At 38.5% G+C, this 21732-nt stretch overlaps 1 protein-coding gene across 10 annotated transcripts in view; it reads right to left on the reverse strand.

Annotated features, from left to right (window-relative positions):
• Positions 1-21732, reverse strand: part of DTNA (dystrobrevin alpha) — a 229422-nt gene that overhangs the window by 26750 nt on the left and 180940 nt on the right. For 2 of the 10 annotated variants that reach the window (XM_017831626.1, XM_017831637.1), the window contains 7 exons: positions 21171-21179; positions 18944-19024; positions 16997-17086; positions 11578-11655; positions 10853-10945; positions 3883-3970; positions 1321-1418 (listed from right to left, as the gene is read on the reverse strand). In XM_017831626.1, coding sequence (XP_017687115.1) covers positions 1321-1418; positions 3883-3970; positions 10853-10945; positions 11578-11655; positions 16997-17086; positions 18944-19024; positions 21171-21179 — 537 coding nt within the window. The remainder of the gene's footprint in view (positions 1-1320; positions 1419-3882; positions 3971-10852; positions 10946-11577; positions 11656-16996; positions 17087-18943; positions 19025-21170; positions 21180-21732) is intronic. The other 8 variants (XM_017831663.1, XM_017831656.1, XM_017831689.1 and 5 more) reach the window with 6 other exon arrangements.

A 21732-nucleotide genomic window follows, 5' to 3' on the forward strand; every position in this document is an offset into this window, starting at 1 on the left:
CCATCGCAAGAGGAGAAATAGTATGACTGTATGTAGCTTTTCATCAGTGTAGATAAAATGACTGGGCTGCAACAAACCAAAGAAGCTCTCAGCAATGGGAAAGAGCTCTGGATGTTTTTTAAACAAACTCTTGAGATTTTGCCATAAGGGCAAAAACTTAAACAAACTCTTGAGATTTTGCCATTTCTTCAAGACCCCCAAAAATCAGAGGTAGACACGAAACAGCTCTAAGCTTAACTGAATTGCTCCCTTCTAATTCTTCACCATGAACATTTCAAGCACTTCAGGAACTTAACAAAAATTAAAATAACCTTTCTGGACCTTCTTGAGTATGAGAGAAAACATTTGGCACTTAAAAAATACTTTTACTGTAAGTAGAGATGTGAGAGCAGTCAACAATTCACAGAGAAGCACTTTAATAGGTCTTGTTACAACTTGCTCGTCAGCTCTAGAGTGCTGTCAAAGGGCTAATACAAAGCTTTATAGCAGAAGGTAGAAATCTTTGTGAATTTTGTCTCTTCTTCACAATGTGCTGGACAGCAGACGGTCAAGAGCCAGCCTTGAACTATGAAAGACAAATTGAGAGTGGATCTGGTGGTGCTCATTACACGGTGACAGAAGGCAGTGAAGAGTTTGGAATAGGAAACCATCTGGTCTGGGCTGGCCTCTATTTTACAGTCCAGCACTAAAAGCAGAGCTCTGCTGCCATACGTTTCATGGCATCGGGCAGTCTGATACCCAGGGCCCAATTCTCTGCTGTTAACAAATAGGCATCACTCCTTTTTGGGGCCGGCTGGCCTATTTCTCCTGGACACTGTCTCTCAGTCTCCATTGCATCTGTACCTCCTGTCTCATTTGATCAGCAGTCTAACTTGCTGCTAACCTTTCTGTAAACCTTTCCCAGGCAGACAGTGTTCTGGAGAGCTTTAATCATCTTTTTCCCAAATAAAAGCAGGGGAGCATAACATTACAAGCGTGACTGATCCTTTTATCATTTCATGTTATAGGGCTACAGAGGATCCGACTGAAAAGTTAATCCGGTTTTGAAACAGGATAGGCTTTTTTTTAAAACTCTTTACAAACAGCAGCTGCAAACAGTGAAGTATCAATGATTACATCATGCCATTGAACAGTATGCTTATGAAAACACGGGGTAGCTATGGATTTCAAAGCCTTCATCATATTGTGTGGATCTTTTTGTGCTCTGTGCTTTTTGTAGCGGGAGATGTATGTGCATGTAGGGGTGTAGGTGGTAAAAAATGCTAAGAAACAAACAAACATATGGTACTGAACAAAAACAGGTACTTTGTGGATGCTTACCGGTTTTTATTTTCAAGCTCTGCAATCAGCTGCCTTTGTTGCTTGTTTGCATCAATGGTGAAGGAGATATCTGATGCCCCTCTCTGCTGACTCTGCTGCTGTTGTAAAACAGAGAAGGCTGCATTGAAAGAGGAATAGCCAGTATGCACCCATGAGTTCAACACAGATCTGTTCTGTGAAATCTGCTTACAGAAAATGCAGTACCAGGCTTGCCTACACTAAAAAAGAGCATCTGTGTTTTGCTCATGTTGGTATGTCTCCATTACTAGTAAAAGCAGAGTAAGTGCTAGAGTAAATAAGACTCAAGTGTTTATGATCCTGTCATTCATTGCTTTTTCAAGGAGCTTCCTCTGAACCAGTCATAAAAGGCAATGGCACTGCTGCAGGCAGTTGCTGTAATATGGCTTCTGATTTTGATGCTACAGACAAGAGGAATGCACTGAAGCAAAAACCAGTGTCTGCCTCCAAAAAGAAGGGGATGTGTTTCCAGTGCAGTGATGTTTCATCCTTGAAACTGTGGCTTTACATTCAATTTGAAAGCTGTAGTCAGTTTTCAGTCTGGCTGTGTGGCCCATTTGGCCAAGTTTTCCTATACACTCTGATGATACTTCAGAAAACCTCTTTCCCCAGTCCTTCAGGTACAGCAAAACCTTTTTCCCCCCAATAAAATGAGGTGAGAATTAAACAATTTCTTACCAGACTAGGCAGTGCTCACTCAAGATTCATTGGACTATGCTCTCTTTTTGCATGTTCAGCAACAATAACCAGTTACTGTTTCTCACTCCTGTATTTCAGTATTGTATCAATGACAACACAGAACAAGACATTTAAGTTTCACAGCTACCAAAGATATCCATTTATTTCTAACTCCAATCTGAAAGAATCTCAGACAGTTAAAAATACTCTGCTGAGTTACTGCTGTGATATGAGTGTTCCTCACTGTAGAAAGCCCTGTGAAGTGTAACCCTGGAGCCCTATTTTATGTGATGCCAGGCATTTCTTTCTCCAGGAGGTGGACCCTCAAAAAGGATGAAGATACATCTCAATAGCCTAACAAATCTGACAAAGGTTAGGATTGTCTGTGGGGAAAGGACAGTGTGCTTTGCCTGGAACCACATACTATTTTTGCTGCTATGGATTCACTTTCCTATTAACACTTCAGCCACAGGGAAGCAGAACAGTGCATAAAGGCGAAATGATACATGCTGGTGGATGTCATGGCTGGTACAGGAGGAATCAGGATCTTTCCTGAATGCCCACTGCTATTAATAGATTTTGTTCCTTAAAAACCAGAATGACCATCAGTAAAGCTTTAAAAATTTCCACTGTGCTCCTATTGTAGTGCCACTCTTGTGCTCGGAAAAAATTTCTGTATGCAGAAACCTTTCCTTTTCCTTCTATCTCTTTTGTTCAAAGAGCAGAGATGAATGGCAAGGAGAACTTCAGTATTTTCCTTCAAACCAGCTCTATTTATATTGTTTCCTAAGTTTTCCCCCATATTGAGGATACATGTTGTACACAACTGATTTCAACCAGTTTTTACCCAGAGACATTATTAATGAGAAATCTTGTTCCCTGTACTTCAGAAACAGCACCATCACCTACAGATTGCCTTAAACTTGAAACACCTCTGAAAAGGACTGATTTGGGCTTGGCTGGCAGAGTAGGAGCACCCTTCTCTTCCCACGTAGCTGCAGATAGTCTGAAATCTTCCATGACAGATAGCTGCATGGGGCAGCATATTCATCTTCTCTTGGTGTGAGTGTTAATCAGTGTCTTTACACAAACTGTGGTGCCCAATTTCACCCTTTCAGTTGACCCTGCAGTGTAAATCTCTGTGTGAAAATGTTTCTGGGCACTCTGTACCAGCTGTTTTTCATTTAACCATCATTTATGATCCCTTGTTCTACCAAATGGGCTGAGATGGAAAAAAAGTAACTAGGCTGACCTTATATGTACCATTTAAGATTTTATATACTTTGATTAGGTTCCTGCTTCATTGTCTCTTGTTCCTAAATGCAGTTATTAGTGAGGTTTTAGCCTGTCATCACCCTCTATCTTGGGATACATAGAGCAGAATAATCATTGCTCTGAAATGAAAATGGGAGCCAGGGCTAATGCAGGGGGTCATTACAGTCATCCCGCTGAAGAACATTCTTTAAAATCCTTAGTACTTAGGGCCCTAGTGGCTGTGATATTTGAACTAGAGAGTAAAATGGATTCACCACCCATTTTTCCACTGCAGTAAATCATTAACCTTTAACCAAACTGGTCCACACAGTATTTTCTAGTCTTTCCTCAGTTCAAGATGTCAGATTCCTTTTGATGTAATTATTTAAATACCATTGCATTAGTATATAGATTATATGCATTAGTATGTGGATTCTTGGGTTTAAATGGACTGCATAAAAGTGTTATTACTAAAGCATAACAGCCTCTGATGAAAAGGATAGGGAAAAATAATCCATTAATCATTAGACTGTCAGATGCAATTTTCCTGATCTTGCTAAGCCCTTAGAACATGACAGGAGGAAAGTACCTTCCTTTAATTATAACACTTACTGATGAAGAAGTTTCTGCTGCCAGCCTTGCTGCATACCTGGCGATCAGCTTATGTTCTTCATCCAGGCGACTTGCGCTGTCAAGCACGCTGCTCAGGCGTGGGGGGAGAGGAGGGAAGAGATGTTTATACATGGTAAAAAGGACCATTGCTCTCTCGCACCATCATCTCACAGCCCCTCGTTACAGAACTTGGAAGCAAAATGTCACCAAATTAAACAACGGCAGACATTAATTGAGCAAAGGGGAGAAGGGGGAGGGTAACTTGCCTGGGAGGATCAGCTTTAGGGGCCACAAAGCACCTTCCCTTAGGGGGTAACAGCAGCAGTCTGCAAACCCCAGCCAAGGTTGTGCAAGATGCGACTTGCAGACTGCTCCGCCCAAAAACGGGTGGGAGGTGGTTAGGACCACCAGTCAGCATTTATTTTATATGTCAGGTTTGTCATACCTCCTGGAAGAGAGATTACTTTTTGGACAGTGGATTAGTGGGAACCTCAGTGTTTGTTGAGAAAAATTTTAGAAATTTTGTCAGATTTGCAACAGAAAACAGTATTTAGGACAGTTTTGCAGGGCACTTATCAAGGCCTCATGGACTGCTGTTTGAAACCACTGATCCAGGAATTTATAATCAGATTTTTTCTCTTATTGGTTTCTTGATATTTGGGAGTAAGACTTCAGAGAATTGCATGACTGAACAAAAAGTGTAAAAACTAAACAGCAAATATCTGAATTCCTTTAAAATATTGCAACTTATTACTTATATATCACCACTGATCCCAGACTCACTCCAGCTTGGAGACAACTCCTGCTGGCAGGATTCAGGAGTCTACTAGCACCAACTATGATGGACTTCGGTCACATATGCAGAATCTCCAATGGAGATTGGAGATTGCCAATCAAATCTCCTGTTCAGAAAGTGTAAGAAACTAAAGAGCAAATATACTGAATCCCTTTAAAATACTGCACCTTATTATTTTTTTCTCCCCCTAAAAATATAAAATGCACTTATTTCTTTTAGGTAAATACCTTTCCAGCTGTCCTTATTTTAAATGGAGGCTATTATTTAGTCAGATGAGCAGGAGAAAGGTAATATAGTTAGAACCTTCACTATTTCTAAACATTTATAAGTTTGCAGAGAACCATCAAAACTACTGAACTGATAAAACCAGAAATCTGAAGAGGACTGAGTTGACCCTGGATAATCCTGGGCTTTAGAATCCTATACTTCAGCATAGAAGTAGAATCCTATAATTCTAGCATATACAAGAGAAAAGAAACGAAGCCCTAAGAAGAGGAGAGAAGAACACTTTGCTGTGCAGAGTACAAGACAGTCTGCAGACTGTCCCAGACAGAGGTAAGTCTGACCTCTTCTTATCCCTTTGCAACTGTATGATGTTTTTTTGGCTGAAGAGAGACAGGCACACACCTCCCTGCCCATGGGCTCTTCAGGGTATGCAACTGGTTGCTGGCAAAATGAGCTTCATATTTCAAAAAAGTGTGCAAAACCAGAATTGCTCTGGGCATGGGATTTTATTCTGATTTTTGCCAGAAATCGTATCTTGAACTTGAAAAGCCTTCCAGAGGAAACTTGTGCAAAAAGCTCTGCTTTTGAAGAACTGACATCTTTAAAAGGAAAAGGAAATACTTCTCCAAAATTTCTCAGTGAGTTCATGTCCCTGTATACCTCAGAGAACTACAATGGGCATCTTTTGGTTAGCTTGATTAAATCCACTGGGATTTAAATGTTATGTTTGAAAAATGGGTAGTGGTTGATACTCACTGATCATTAAACTAAAGTTGGGTGTCATGTGGATTAGTTATGGCTTATTGATGTAAAAGAAAAGAGACAAACATCATCTTTTTCTCATTCTGACAATAACCTGTGAGACCACAAACAGTGAAGTTTAGAAAAACAGTAAAGCTCTGAAAAGTGAGACACAGCGAGGTTCTGTGTAAGCAAAGCTTGTGCTGCAGACTGCATGCAAGACTTCTGGAGGTAGATGGACACTGACTTTTTGGTTTTCATTTTTTTCTTACATATATAGCTTAATTTTATGCTTACTCAGATTCTTGTGGGATAACCTATTTACATTCTGAAAGATAAAGGTATTTTTCTAAATTTATATAGTTCTGCTTCTTACATACTCATGCTTACTGTACTGATATGTCATGCAGAGAAAGTCTGCATGCCAAGTAAGTCTTGCAGACACATAAAATTATGTAAACCAGGTAATACAGGTTACTTTCATGACAGTTCATTAAATTTTTAATTTTACCATAATTACTAAAACACTGCATCCTAACAGATGGTTGTAAAACCAGCAAGCATTCAGCATCAATTCTCCTTTTTACAGCTATGTGCAGCCATATTATCCATCCTGGAAAAATGGAATATGGTTCCACTTGTTGGCATAACACAATCTGCACCCTAGTTCTGAAAAGTGAGCTAAACCCCAAGACAGTGGCTTTACTGAATGAACCAAGCCACTGCAGCTTTTTGATTCTTACTTGTATTTAACGTACTTGATATGTATTTATGCATAGGTGGATGACATAAAATAGATGTAGCAGTCCATCAAATTTGGTCTATGAATGCCACAAATCACTAGCTCCAAAGCTCTATAAATTAAATTTCAATGCCAGAGAGAAATTTAGTTCCAGAATAAACCTATTCTTTGTGACCATCAAGCACAGAGGTATGCACAGCAGCATTAGCCTCAAATGTCTCAGAGTTCTAATTTGCCATAATTCACTTCTAGTTTACTTCAGCAACTTCACGGACAATCATACAGAGAAACAGTATGACAATCATACACACAAGCTTTAAATATTATGAATATGTGTGCAGAATTTGGGACCCTCAAGAGAATGATTCAGGCAGCCCTTTGAAAGAAACTAAACATTTTGCATACAAATATCATACTGCTTCTTCTTTTCTAAAACCGTTAAACAACACTTTGAACATTGCTTCTCCATTAGTGACCATTTCTTTAAAGACCTTATCATTATTAGGAATAATTGGTATGGCATCTATCACCGCACAGATGTAGAATGAATATCCAATATTATCACCTGTATATAGGACTTCTGTGGTCTAAGGGAGTTCCAAAAAAAAGGGATCTCAAAGGAGGAAAAATAGGATAGCCAGTGAGCAAAGGAGTGACACTGGAGGATCTTTGCTATTTCTCAGGCTTTAGATGTGTCAAACCAGCCTGTTCTGCAGTAGGCACCCTGCAATAGCTGATATGGATGTTCCCTGCTGGTCTTAAAACTATGCCACCACTGGTTAGGAAAGTTTCTTGTGAAATTTTTGCAATAGAGATATCAATGTGGTCTTCATGATGTGCTCTTATTCTACAAACCTTTGCTTAAATAAATTACCAGAAAACACAGAAAAATTAAAGGGTAGGTTTCTAAGCCCCAGAGCTGTAAAAACAATAAAAACACACCAAATGTATTCTGAGGAGTGCTTAACCATGACACTTTAAAATTTGGCCTGGTTTTAAGGCACTTTAAACTGAGACACATCATCCTGCTATTGTTAATTTGCTATTTACTTTAGAATCACCAAGACTTTACCACCAAAATGTTAATAACATTCAGCTATGGGGGTATAATCATAAAAACTAACTCAATTCAAGGAAGCCAAATGTCTATAGATTTCCTCTGCAGCAGTTGGTCTCTGAATGTTTTTCTTCTTTCAAGGAAAGATTAGATGAACCTTCCTAGCTACAGTTAGTTGTTGTGCACGCTCCCTTAATAAACATTTTAAAAAATTCCGTGGAGTAGCATGCCACTTTTATAGTACAGAAATAGGACTCACCACAGAACTAGACTATAATATAAGAAACCCAGAAAATAGCTTTCTGTGGAACCAAAATAACCTCCTACTTTTAATATATTTGATCTTATTTTCTTCTGCACCTGAAAAGAAAAAGACTGAAATATGTGGAATTAATATTCAAAACTAGGCAAAGTCTCTAACTTTCAAAAGTGAAAACTATCTGCAGTTAAAAGTTCTTTTTTAGAATCAGACACTAAAGATGAACTAAAGTAAATATCGAATATTGGTTTTACATATTAAACCAGACTTTACAATTAAACTATTTAAAACATCTGGCTAAGGCATACGTTTTCTACCCATACAGTTACTATAAATAATGAATTAATTATTTTTCTTGTTTCTTAATTTGCTCTGGAGTACTGGCTTCTAACAAACCCTTAAGTAGCTTATTAGCCTGTGGTGGATGGAAAGGAAAACTTGTACTTTTAATTACAGTATAAAATAACTGCAGATGAAAAAAAAAATAAGTTAAAATTAATTTAATTAATTTTAACCCCCCCAAAAAATTAAAATATAAATACCAGCTGCACTTAAAATGGAAAAAAAGTTATACTGGGCTATGTTGCACTGATCATTAGCTACTACAAATCAGCTTGACTCAGTACTTAAAAAATCCAAAGCTCATTTTGTTTTAAAGTGTTAATATACAGTTCTTAGGGTAATTTTATATATTATGCTCACAAAGTATTTCTGTAGGTTTTTCTTGCAGACAAAGGTCCAGCTACAATCATTCCTCTTTTCATCTGTGGCTGCTAGAAGCACTTGAAAACATATAATGGCACGTCTGGGTATGTACAAGTGGTATTTTGCAGACAGATTCAACAGCAGATCTGGCCAGCTGCAGCCTCCCCTACATCATAAGCTACCTGATTATGTTTAAGTACAGGCTTTACTCAGGTTACCAAATCTTCTTAAGATGCAGGGTGAAATAAGTTGACCTCAGCACCATCCTAACACAATTGGGTGGGTTTTGAGCAAACTGCATCTAGCTACTTCAGGGCATGGACAGGAGGAGTTCAGCTTTGCTTGAGACTATGAGAGATGCAGCAGCTGAGCCTCCTGCAGAGGCCTCACCTACCTGTCCTGGAAACTGGCTTCACACAGGAACTTCAGAATGGCAAGACTTTGTTCTTGTCTTTACCAAAATGTAACCATTCCATTTCTCTACCAGCAGTCTCTACCAACAAAGCAGTAAATGGCAATGCAGCCTGGTCTGACACATGACTAAGACTGCTGTCCCTCTCAGTTATGTTTCTGTCAAAATCTAATTACACAAATAACTGAGATTGTTTCTCATCAGGATGATATGACTGCAGTGATTTAATGTCAGTAATCAGATGTTATGTACTATGCTTTACATCAGGTTTTTAAATTATTAAGTCCACTATCAGTCGCTCTCCATTCATTCCTCAAAACCAACACATTAGATGTTATGGCAGATGATTTGTATGTACATATTTGGCCACAAATTTACTATGACTTGTTGAGGTTGGCTCAAAACCATGAGGGAACAGGTCAGAATATATAGAATAAAATTTACAGGATGAAAATGGTAAATATAAGGCTAGGCACCCACAAAGAGATCTGGTGAGGAACTGGTGGACCTCACTGAAGCTAAATAAATCACAGACATGGCATCCAAAATGCCATGCCTGACAAACCAGCCTACCACAAAGAATTACCCTAAACCATGTCCATTCTTTGCTCACCTCTTGAACAACCATATCAAATAAGTCACTTGTGGTAGGCAGGGCCAGATTTTCTTCTCCCCATCAAACTAGACCGAGTGGTAGTGTACTCCTGTCCTCGATCACAGATGGGCAAGGACTGCTCTACAGACATGCCCCCAACAGCTTGCTTTCACAGTCACAGTGTAAATACTCCTCCAGAAGCCTGCTTTCTGGAAGTGCTTCTTCAGGAATGAAATTCCCCTTCAAAATGCTTTTGTTTTGAGTAAATGGTTTTCATTTTCCTCACTAAAAACTAGTGCTTTTTTTCCCCCACTGGCACATTCCAGTGGGCTACAGAGTAGAGAAGCGGATCCAGAACAACGGAGAGAGTCTCTTTGTTCCACTGGGCACGACAAATTACTCCCATTTTCAACAGGAGCTACACAAAGAAGTGAATTTTGTAAGACTGCAGAGAACCATTGCATTCACTCTCCCAAATGAAGTTGCTTGTTGCTTTCTACAAACTAGAGTAAATGAAGACTTTCACCTAACCTGGGAAATATTCTGCCATAGCAGTACTGGAAACTGAACTGAGCAAAATAAACCTCCTGAGCATAGTTTTGCCAGAAACACTGTACAGTTTTCTGCTCAGCACTGCATTTTCTAGGGTCATTTACCACACTGCCCACCACCTTGCTGCTACAGGGCTGCAAAGTCTAGAGTTCTGCTGCACTTGGAGAAGGGAACCAGCGTTTCCCCTTCCTGGTGTGGCCCGCTGCAATGCCACTATCTCAAGTGCCAGGATAGCTGGTGTATTTAGTAGAGGATGCTCCATAATCACTCCAGCAGAAACAATGAAGTATGTTCAAGACACCCTTCAGTCTGAATGCGATAAGGGAAAAGTTATATACAAGACTCAAATAATGCAGACATCAGGCAGATTTAAAGACAATGCCTGACATATGTAAAAATAAAAATGAACTTCTTTCACTAGGTCAACAAGCAAATTATTATCATCATCATCACCTTCTTTATTTATGTACTATTACCATTTTTTACTTTCAAGGAAGGTGAAGCTACAAATTATGTATCACCTCAAAAATGAATACCTTGAAAACATGGACTTACTAATCATCACTGTGTGAAGATTTCTGTACCCCCACTGAGCACTGCACTGCCTAGAGCACAAGTTCCCAAATCAATCTGCACTGCCATTCTCAACTAAGCAATTCTTTGCAATACTTAGTAATAGCTTGCTAACATCACTAGAGAGAATAGCAGCAACTGCCAGAATCCACCAACTTTGGGAGGACATGCCCTGTGTTCATAGGCATTCCCTTTAGGCTAGTGCTCATGAAGAGCTGCTTCAGCTCATAGCCAGGAGGGAACAGAGAGAAGAGCATTTGGCCGACCAACATCCCTTTCCTGGGTCCCCCAAAGGTGCCAAACCTGCACTAACCGTGCGGGGTTGCTCTGTAGCATGTTGACATACAACCCGATGAGCACATGTTCATCAGCCAGCCTGTCTGCAACATCGAGGCTGTACTGTAACCTGGAACAGGGCCGCGGGAGAGAGGGTGCGATCCGGGCAGACGGAGAGATAAACAGAGAAAGCAGGAGCAAGTGAGATTGTGAAATGGGAACCTAGGAACGAACACCTCAGTGTTTTTAGAGAAGAAAAAACCCCCAAAAAACAACACACCACATGCAGAAATGAATTATTTTGTTATTATTGTAATTTATGTATTTAGTATTTAGTGACATAGGATGGTAGCATTTGATTACAGAGCCAGCCTCAAAAATCAGTGAGATGCCAGATTGGGCCAGGGATTGGAGCTGTACAGTACTATTTATTGTAAACTACAGCAAATTGTGAGGTCAGCATTATTTATTTTAATATACTATGTATTACATATAAACATTATATTGATATGTAACACACATGATTGACATACTGAATTCACAAGCTAGATTTGCTTGGAAGTGTCTCATCAAGACCTCACACATCCAGGTGTACATAAATATATTTAAACATGCTCTACTTAGCTCACTGGATTAATTGGTTATCACAATTTTTTCAGGAAAGATGTTTATAGAATACATTAAAAATGGGAGAGATAGGGGAAAAGGTTTTGGTTTAGCTTTGTTAGTGCAAGCTACAAACATACTCTCTCTTTAACTTACCCTTTGCCTTTCAAGAAAGCTGGAGCAGCCCTAGCCAGCAGTTTGCTCTGCTCTACTTCAGTATTCTTGGAAGGAGAGCTAGTTAATAAGACAGGAAAACTAAGAAGAGGGTCAACAGTGATGTCTGAAATTCATTACAGAACAGAGTTTGGAGAAACTCACTCAAGTGCCCTGGACTGAATAAAAAAAATCAATAGAAGCTTTAAAGAATTTTAGAAAACTTTAGGAAGTGCAAAATCACCAATTACAAATTTTCCCTCCTGCTCTCCGAAAGCTATAAAGCTCTCACTACCAAAAAGACAAACAAAATGTCCTTCTCTCACAAATGGAGAGATGAAGTCTTGTGTAGTTTCCAGACAGAGTTCGAGAAAAACACCATCTCAAATGCCACTTTCAAGCTGGGAAAGCTTCACCATAACAGCTGAATTGCTTTTCTCCACATTTACCATAAGATAGTTTCAATAATATATGGAAATGCATTTATCTAGATGTAGTGATGGGATACAGCAGTTTAATTTTCAGAAGTACTCTTCTTCTGTTGATTTAAAATAATATAGTTTATCAAACACATATTTTTCCTAATTATAATATTTAATGAATTGCAGTAACTGCATCTTTCCCAATGCTTAAATATCCACATTAATAAGATAAAACTGGCTAAAAATGGGAGAGATTGAAGTGTTAATTTGTCTTTCATGCTGCAGCATTTTTTGTTTGAAAAGCAACAAAGCAAAACAAAATTATATTTTACTTTCTTCTTTTTAAAAATTATTCACCTTTATTTTTTGGTTTGGCACCTCATGGGTGCACGAGCATGCTCGTGCACCTGTGCATGCAAAGGTGTGGGTCTGTGTGTTTACAGACCACAGATGATGTTGCACAAATGTGATGCATGATAAATCTGAGCAGATGTGTCTCCAATGTTCTGAAGATCAAAACCATTGATATTAGGACAAAGAATGAATTCAGTGAGACGAGATGTATGCCATTACCTTCCTTTTAGGAAGGCAAGGTTGGCAGTAGGGGTTTGAAAAGGATGGGACCAAAGTGTGTCCTAAGAACTCGAGCCTACTGATTTATAATAAACCTGGAAGATACCTGAATGAAACGCTGTACTGCACAGCAAGGAAAAATGCCTGCTTCACATTTCTCTGCCCATCAGCATGCTACTTATGTGTGTTGTGCTTCCACTGAGGCAATATTCATGCAGATAAACATGCTCCATGCCATTAGAGGCATATGTTTTCCACATCTTTTCTTCCCAGTTAGAGAAGGAAAATGCATTCAAGAGGTGTGCCATTTCAGCCAAAGATGCACCTTTTGGTTGTTAAAATAAAGATAAATATGTTGCCACAATGGGAGACCAAAGACTCTAGAGCAGATTTTGTGTCTTGCTCTCTAACAGTGTGGTGTGATGCCCCCTCTAAGTTCTCCTCTCCTATGCTCCAGAAACAGAAGTTAGGTTGGAGAGACATGCAAGCAAACATTACTCATTGAGCAAGTGATACTATGTCCATCAATGTCCTTTTCTTTCTTAGCTGATTAAGCAAACTTGTATCTTCCAACCTCTTCTCCCAAGTTATGTTTTCTATGCTTTCCTGATGTTTGGGTGTCTCTTCTGTCATGCTGGTTAGCATATCTGTCCTGTGCTCTTGCCCTACACTGGGTGCAAACCTCCAGGCAGATGTCTCTTCCTCCAGGGAATGAGTTTTAATGGCTTTTCACATGATGTTCCAGGGTCAAATGCAATCTAACAATCGTATTGCTGACTTCAATTAGTTTGTGGTTCATTGCAACTGCTAAGTCCTCTGTTAAAATACTTCTGTCCATCCAATTATGCTCCATCTTTTATTTGATTATTTGCTTCCTTGCTACAGTACTTGTCATTTATAATTACTGAATTTCCTCTAATTGATTTTAGATCATTTGGAAATCAATTACTACCATTGCAACTGAGCTCATTTTTTTTCATTTAGAAACTGCTCTCCAAGCGCTTCTTCCCAGAACTATTTCAACCTTTGTACCATCTACAAATTGGATACACTCACTCTAATACTCCCATTAGGTCACTACATGAAATAGTTCATAATGTCTGATTTAGGATAGCCTTCAAGAATCCCAGCTGGTATGTCCTCCTAGAATGACAGCAAACTTCTGAAAATATGATTACTGATTTTCAGTGTTGGTCTTATACTAATTTCCCCATGTCCATATTTTCTTTGGGTACTTCAATGTCATCTGGAACTACGTCAAAAGTTCTCTTAAGGTCAACCTGCATCATTGTTGCTGCTTCTTTTTTACCCACTGAACCAGTTATTCTGTCAATGAAATTAGTTAGGTTTGACATAAATTTGTTCTTGACAGATCCATGGTGGTTGTTTCTCATTGGTTTATTATCCTCTGGGTGCTTACCAATTCTTTCATAATTTCAGCATCTTTGGCTACCAGGGTTAGGCTGTCTCTTGTACGATCCCTTAAACTTTTTCCCTGTTTCCACCTTCAACCCTCCTTCACAGGGAAGAGCTGACATTTGTCCCTCTTGTTTTTCCACATCTTCCTACATCCTCCACATATTCTCAAAATACAATTAATACTTCAGAGATTGTTTTGGCCACAGTGAGTTTCCAATTGGAACATATATTTTAAAGATATATTCCTGCTAAAATGGAACATTTTGTAAGATGCCAAAAAATGTTTCTCCATCAAAATTAAGAGACAAAACTTCCAACAACGAGAACATGTCTGTAAAGATGTAGGGCTAATAATACCGGTGTAAATGTTAAAGCCTCATTAGTCTACTAAACAATGAAACATAAACCTTTCCTTTAGCCAGGTAAAATATTGCCTATGAAATAAGGATCCTCATCTTTTTCTAAAAACAACACGCAAAGGCAACATGCAGTTCATGTCTACCACACTCCTCAGAGATAGAAACATGGAGAACAGCAGCAATCAGTATGTTTTGCTCCAGAGACAGTTGTTGTCCAGAAATTTAGCCTTAATCTCTTGCTATTTCCATTTCCTTTAGTTTTCACATGGAGTTCCAAAAAGGCACTAGCCATTCTGATTCAGCATTAAATAAGACTCAATTTCTCCTTGGCTGGGGGTATCAGAGTGCATTCTTTCTATCTACCACAGAATTGTCAAGTCATTTCAAGTTCAGCAGAATGTGCTGCATCACACCATTTATTTCAGTTTATTACTCCTTTAGAAGAACTAAATGTATTGTCTGTGAAGGGGGACCTGAGAAAAATGCAAGAAAAATCATTCTGTTTCATCTTATCCCACCTAAGATCAATAATTCAATGGCTTAAAGAAAGCATTTATTAAGAAAGAGCAGGAGATTGTACCCATTACTATGGCAGCTATACACTTTAAGGCAGCACTGACAGACTGCAGCTGGGGAACAAAAGTATTCAAATAAGGAAGAAAGCATTAATTCAGAATATAGGGTTATTCCTCTTGACTGGACAAAAGTTGCTATAATGCTCAGTTTGCTTGTTTTTGACATAATATATTCAATTCATTGGGTGTGCAAGGGCATTACCTACTCTGCAGCAACATTCCCTTGTTCTGCTGCCCTCTAGGCAATCAGAAATCAGAAAAATAAATGACAGAAAACCCCCTGATTATTAGCTACAGTAAAACAATTACAGGCCTTGTGGTTTTAATCATGTTAGCTGTCATCACAGCAAATGACCATGATTTGGTATTTGGGAGATTACAGACTTTTTTTGTTCTTTCTTTTCTAACATAAGTGCTCTAAAGTTGTTCTTGAGCAGTACAGAGCATACTGCTGATACCAACTTCCACACTGTATATATTTAGAAGAAAGTGCTTGTAATTGTTAAGCCAACCTCCTCATTAAAGCTCTCTTACAGACTTGGTGGCTCAAACTAAGCAAATAAGTACAGAAATTTTAAGTGGACTTTGATTCTAAAGTGTCTTGAAGGAACTAAGAAGCATTTTATGGAAAGCCTGAATCCAACTTCCTTTGAACTTTAGAATAATTTTTACCCCATGAATCCAGAAATTAAGATTATATTGTACTGAACTTATGGGATGCTATCCATTTTCAGCAGCAGAATGAACTGGTGTGCTGAATTTAGCTTTCGCTACTAGAGGGAGAAACTGGTGGGAATGGCTATGTTCTTATATGAACATGATATAAATAAAATAAATGAAATAAATACCATGGGAATGATATGAATGACATTCACTGCCAATTCTCCTTTGAATAAACATTCTAATTACATAAAAACTTTATTTAAAGCTATCTGAAGCCTCTGGACTAGACTGCAATGCAAATTAAAGTAACCATAAGTTATCTGCAGTGAAAACACAGCCAGCAGAGCTTTTAACATTGATTACATCCAGCTAGAAATTTTACCCTGAGTTTGTATAATTTTTATTATAATATGAATGATGGAGTATTTAATATAAAATAAGCACAACTGCAAACAGAGCTGTCAAAGTCTGTTTTTCTGATGTACAAGAGGATGAGCTTCCACTAACGAGGCCTGATTTTCCCAGGGCAATAATAACAGTAAAACCTAAAAGAATGAATGAAGATACTGTTATTAATCTAAAACAGATTGAAGACCTTGGCATTTAGCAGAAAAGTACCTTGGTCTCTATAATTCTTACTGAATTATAGCTAATGCTCATGGATTAATTAAAAAAAAAAGAAAAAAAGAAAGTATATTGCACTCCACAGTAAAAAAAACATAGGGAAACTGTTCTTATCCAACTGCATATTTCTTTTATGCAGAATGAAATAGGATCTTCCTTTAGGTCACTGAGATGCCAGGGAATACTGGAAAAAGGGTGCAGCAACCAGAGGCATGGGTCCAAATCCAATGCTCACTATGTAAATGGGAAGTTTTCATTAGCTTCAGCAAGACTTAGATCTGCCTTTCCTGTAGTCATTTTGTAAAGCAAAGCAAAGCGATCTGGGGAGGGTTATTGGCAAGCAGCAGTAACTGCAGAATAGTAACCACCAGCAGTGAAAGCTGTGGAAGAGGAGGCTGGCTGTGAGACCTGGAGTCATTTTCAGGCTTTTGTGCAAGCCTCTTTCGTTCCTTGGTCAAGAATACAACAGGCAAGTCATACACTGATGGTAAAACCATAAAGGTGTAGTTTTTTCAGTTTTCAAAAGCAATGTTTCCAGCTTCCTCTAGACATATTAATATTAATCCTACGTGAAAGGGTAAAATGAAAGACTTGTGCTGCGCAGAAGCAAGAGAAGTTGGCAAAGCCCACAGCCAGCAGGAAGTCTATTCAAAAGACTAATTAGAGCCACAGAAACCCTCTAGCCCATCCTTAAAGAATATATTGAGTAGTTTAGCAGAATCACTAATGATTTAGTGCATGAGCTACAGAACTACTGCGATTAGTAGGTTAGTGCTCTCATACTGACCGTGAATTGTTGTGAAGCTGATTTACATACAGCTTTATAAGAGAATGCTCATCAGCCACAGGACTGGCTGCATTTATACCCCCAAGTAACCTGAATGATTCAAACAATGAAACCTTGTTAATAACTCAATAAGTATACACAGAGAGCAGGGTGTTCAGAGTGGGTTTGTAACAATAAATGCCATTTATTTAGAAAGAATATTGACTTGACTATTTGTAGGGTGCTTTTTCTTTCCAATAAAAACATGCAAATTAAATTTATAAGAGGTGAAAATAAAAATGCTGAGCATAAGCTGTCAAACACCTAAAATCCTGCTATGTCAATGAAAGGTTACAAAACTTTTAATAAACAAGCAATGTAATTATTTTACATATCAGGGTACAGTTAACTCTAAAAGAGCTAGAATTACTGTTGCACCATGGAAACTCTTAACTGTATAAGGATATCACACTATCCACCTATATGGGAAGTCTGGGTACCTATGATTGAGGGGGTTGGTTATTATCTCCTGCCTTCAGGGGATTCTCATCAAGAAGTTTTTCCTAGCAGAAAAGGAATTCTAATAGCTCAGGAAGCGTGTACATCTAATCTTGATAGTAAAAGACAGTCATTTACTGAAGACAAAAGTAAAATAATCAGATATTTTTTACATGTAGAGAAAAACAAGCAGCACAGTAGAAAGTGCTATGATTATTACTGCAGGTAACTGCAGGTTGAACAAGCACAGGGACTTCTTGGGGATAAACAGAAACAATGACTACACTCTTAAAGAGCACTGCTCTTAATGACCTCTCCTGGAAAGGCCACAAATACATTATCCTGCCTTGCACGTAAAACCCCATATATGATAACAACAGAAATTACTTTGCATTTGCAGTCTCACTGTACAGGCAGTAGATCCTGGCCTTGGAGGCTGCTTTGGGACTGGCTTTCAAAAAGGATCTCAGTCACACCCAGCAGCTACTTGCATTAAGTTAACGTTGAGAGTTTACAGGTCCTGGCAAAAAAATTCGTAAATTGAAGTAGTAGTAAACCATCTTTACTTTGACTTTGCAGTGTACACTGCAGGTTTGTTTTTGGTCTTGATGTTACAATATGCAGCTATGCATACCCAGGGATTGTGTTTAGTCATTTGGGAATGCTTGAAGCATTGACATATACAGCAGGAATTGAGCAATAAAATGCAAATAATAAGAAGACATATTGCTCATCTTCCCCAATGAAGCAGGAAGTTATTTTTCTGCCACCTTGTGCATTGGTAGGTTTACATACGGGTCAGACGGCTAGCAAATGCTACGTACATATTTTGGCTGTATGAGCCAAAATACTGAGTCAAAATGTACACAGACAGCTGCAATCACCTACTCTTTGGGATTAATGTTTCTGATGATTCTTCCCTGATTTGTTTACTGAAGGGTCGGTCTCCATATTCCAAGACTACTCCTTCTCTCTTGTAGTCTCTAATGAATATCAGAATGGTTTAACAGGAGTAAGGATGTCTTGCTATAACTTGTAAGTACGAACACATTTTCTCCTTGCTCATACCCTATCTTGCAGTATAATGCAGGCATTCCCAGTAGGCAATGGCATGTCCCAGTTCCTATTCCCATAGTGTTGCTACAAAATGGCTTCTTACCAATAGCCTGTTTTCAGTCCTTGTGGCAGGATATCTAGGTTGCATGTGAGCACATTTTAGTGCATCATAATGGTTCAAATGAGGGTGATCTGTGGTGAGGAGCTTGGGATGCCTTAACTCCAGCTCTCCATCCAAATGTCTGGGTATCAGTCCAAAATAACCAGGGCATTTCTCTGCTCATGTCTCTTAATTTTACTTTGTGAATGGTTTTTTGGTTTGGTTTTGTTTTGTTTTTCCTGTGAGGGAGTTGAAAATCAAAACCTCCACTACTATAATATAATTGTTTAACATAAATAAGGATAAGAACTCACCTTCTGTTTGCAAAGGGACTTCCCGAGGGAACAGAATGGGAGAAGAGTGTGTCGTTCATGCTGGTTACAGGTCGGGGAGGCCTAGGAGGCAAAATATCCAGTTGCATTAATTTTGCACCAAAAACCCTCCATCAGCAACAGTATTAATGGAGAACAGAATGAGCTTCTTGTTTAAAGTAACATTACTACTGGCATCTTCTGCTTTATGTAGCAATAGTTCCAAATTATAGATGCTATTTTTTTAAGCAGAAGTTAATAAAAACACACTGATACTTAGGCCTGGAGGGAAATAATACCTTTATGCTTTCGTGTGTTCTGAGGTGAGTTTTAACCAACTTGCTTGACTTTTTTCCCCCTGCCTTGGCAGAATAACCACTATGCCACTGTTCCTTTCCAAAGACAGGGTGCAGTCACTGCTTTCCACCAGCCAGGATGAGCACTGGTGGTCAGTTTACTGTGGCAGCATGGAGGTCTGCAGGGGGTAAGTGCCAGTAAATGACACATCTTTTCATGAGGCTATCCCGGGTGCTAAGCTCCATGCTACCACATCCACCTAGTGGCCACAGTATACCCACAGCCCTCAGCGTCCCATAAAATACATGTAGAACTCAACTGATCCAACAGCAAAGCTTTTTAGCTGGTATATCAAATCCCCAAGCCAAAATGTAGAATAAGTATCTAGTTTAGGAGGACCCATTAATAATGATGGTTTTATTATTACATTCTTTATTTCTTGATTTTATAAAATGAAATGAGAAGGAATATTTCCTCTGCTTTCTTTTATTGTCTACTCTTAAAAAATAATCTGTGCATAACTTTTCCTTCTCTATCCATTATGGAGAAAGTTCCCCTTCCAAATAGACTTCTTATGCAACACTGGGCAAAAGATCTAGATGCTCTGGAGCAACTACAAAATATGTTATTAAAATCACAGGGTTTTCAATCAGATATGAGCAGAACCTGAAGCCACATGTAATTCACATTTCAAATTGCCTAGATTTCAAGTTGGCTAATATCCCCTTTAAGCTCTATGAAAGATCTATCTTGCTTTCTGAATTCTGCAGATATGCAAATCAAAATATAGTAGCTATCTGCAAAATATTCACTGAGCTCCAGTTGTGCAAGACAACCAATCATCCAAAGCATTTGTAAGAAAGCCAGTAGTGCACAGAAGTGAATTATTACTATACATCTTGTTTTGTAACTTGTTAGAAAACAAGCATAAATATGGCGTTTGATGAATCTAAATGAATTTCGCAGCATAATAATGCCACATTGATTTTAAAACATTTAAAACTGTGACCAGAAAGAGTTAGGATTTGCCACGTTATTTATTTATATGAAAGTATAGTTTTAGCCTAACACTGCATCTGCAGAACCACATGAAAACCTCCAGCTCTGGTCAGTCACAAATTTCAGAAGCAGCCCTTTGTCCTGCATGTACTTATGGAGAAGTGTTTAATATTATTTTTTATGGACTCACTCAGAGCTAGGAACAGCTTGGTTGAGGCCATGATCAGAGACAATCCCCTGGAAAGCTGATTATAGGATGAATCTTGAAATATAGAGCTTTGGAAATATACTTGGGGAGATTATTAAGAAATTAATTTTATTTAATGGGAAAACAACTGGTATTTTGTTACCTGGGAACTGTAAACTGGTAATTGATGAAGGTGAAATAGTTCACAACAACTGCATGCGACTACTACATTTTCCCTCTTCCCAATCCAGTTACTGAACAGTGAACACATTCAAAAACTAATTGGGCATAAGATGGTGTTTCTGAAAGATGGGTCCAACTCTGCAGAGTGGCTGTGGAGTCCTAAATAGCACAGGAGAAGGGAGAAGAGGCTGATTCTCAACACTGCCCCAGAGAGGGAGGCAGGAGGAGTGTTCCCTTGGCAGAGCTTGGACTCTGCTTTGCCTTGCACCCAGTGCACCTCTGCTGACTGAGTAGGAGTGGGCAGGGGGCACCCATAGACTTCAGCAGATCACCACAAACACAATTCAGGTTAATGCCTTCTCTAAGCTTTAACTCAAAATAGGGGTGGGTCAGAAAGTTTCTAACCTCCAAAAGAGCCCTTCCCTTTCAATGTCTCTATTCAAGGATAACTATATATTTGACCCTGGACTCTGATAAAAGTTAAGGACTGGTAATATTGAGATTATTGCATTTTTTTCCCAAGCTTTTTCTCCAATAAGTGTACTAAAGAAGAAAAATACTCACCAAGTATCTCTTTTGCAGCCAGAATAAAATGGAAAAGAGATCATTAATTAAATTGCCAGTTTAATATGTTTATGGTCTAAGTAGTACGTTGGACATACTCCATTCTTATGACCCTGATTCTGCAAAAGCATGAGAGCCTCTATACATAAAAGGTCATTAATCTGTTTCTTTTATGTACAAATGTCTAGAAACTCCAAGGCTTTGCTAAGATTTTGTAATTAGCCTTAGTTTGTAAATTCTTATATGAAGAAAAATATATTAAACTAATCTGGGTTTTCCCAAGGCAAGTTTTTTAAAGGCTGATGCCCACTGTCACATTCCTCAGGTTAGGTTTGAATCTTAAATGGATGTTCAAATACATGCAGTTGTGTGATGTGGTAAGACAAGAATAGGAGACTTCACGGTAAAGGAAAACTCAGCTACCGGACTATAAATTATTATTTCTAAACTTGTAGAAGTGAGTGATTAAGCTTTCTAATAAAACTGAGTTGATGATAATTAACTTTCCTCAAGGAGATGGAAAACACTTAATGCTATTGAAACATGCTATGTAATAAAAGTA

Source organism: Lepidothrix coronata, unplaced genomic scaffold, assembly GCF_001604755.1.
Source record: "Lepidothrix coronata isolate B3197 unplaced genomic scaffold, Lepidothrix_coronata-1.0 Scaffold6, whole genome shotgun sequence".
In the NCBI taxonomy this organism is placed as follows: domain Eukaryota; kingdom Metazoa; phylum Chordata; class Aves; order Passeriformes; family Pipridae; genus Lepidothrix; species Lepidothrix coronata.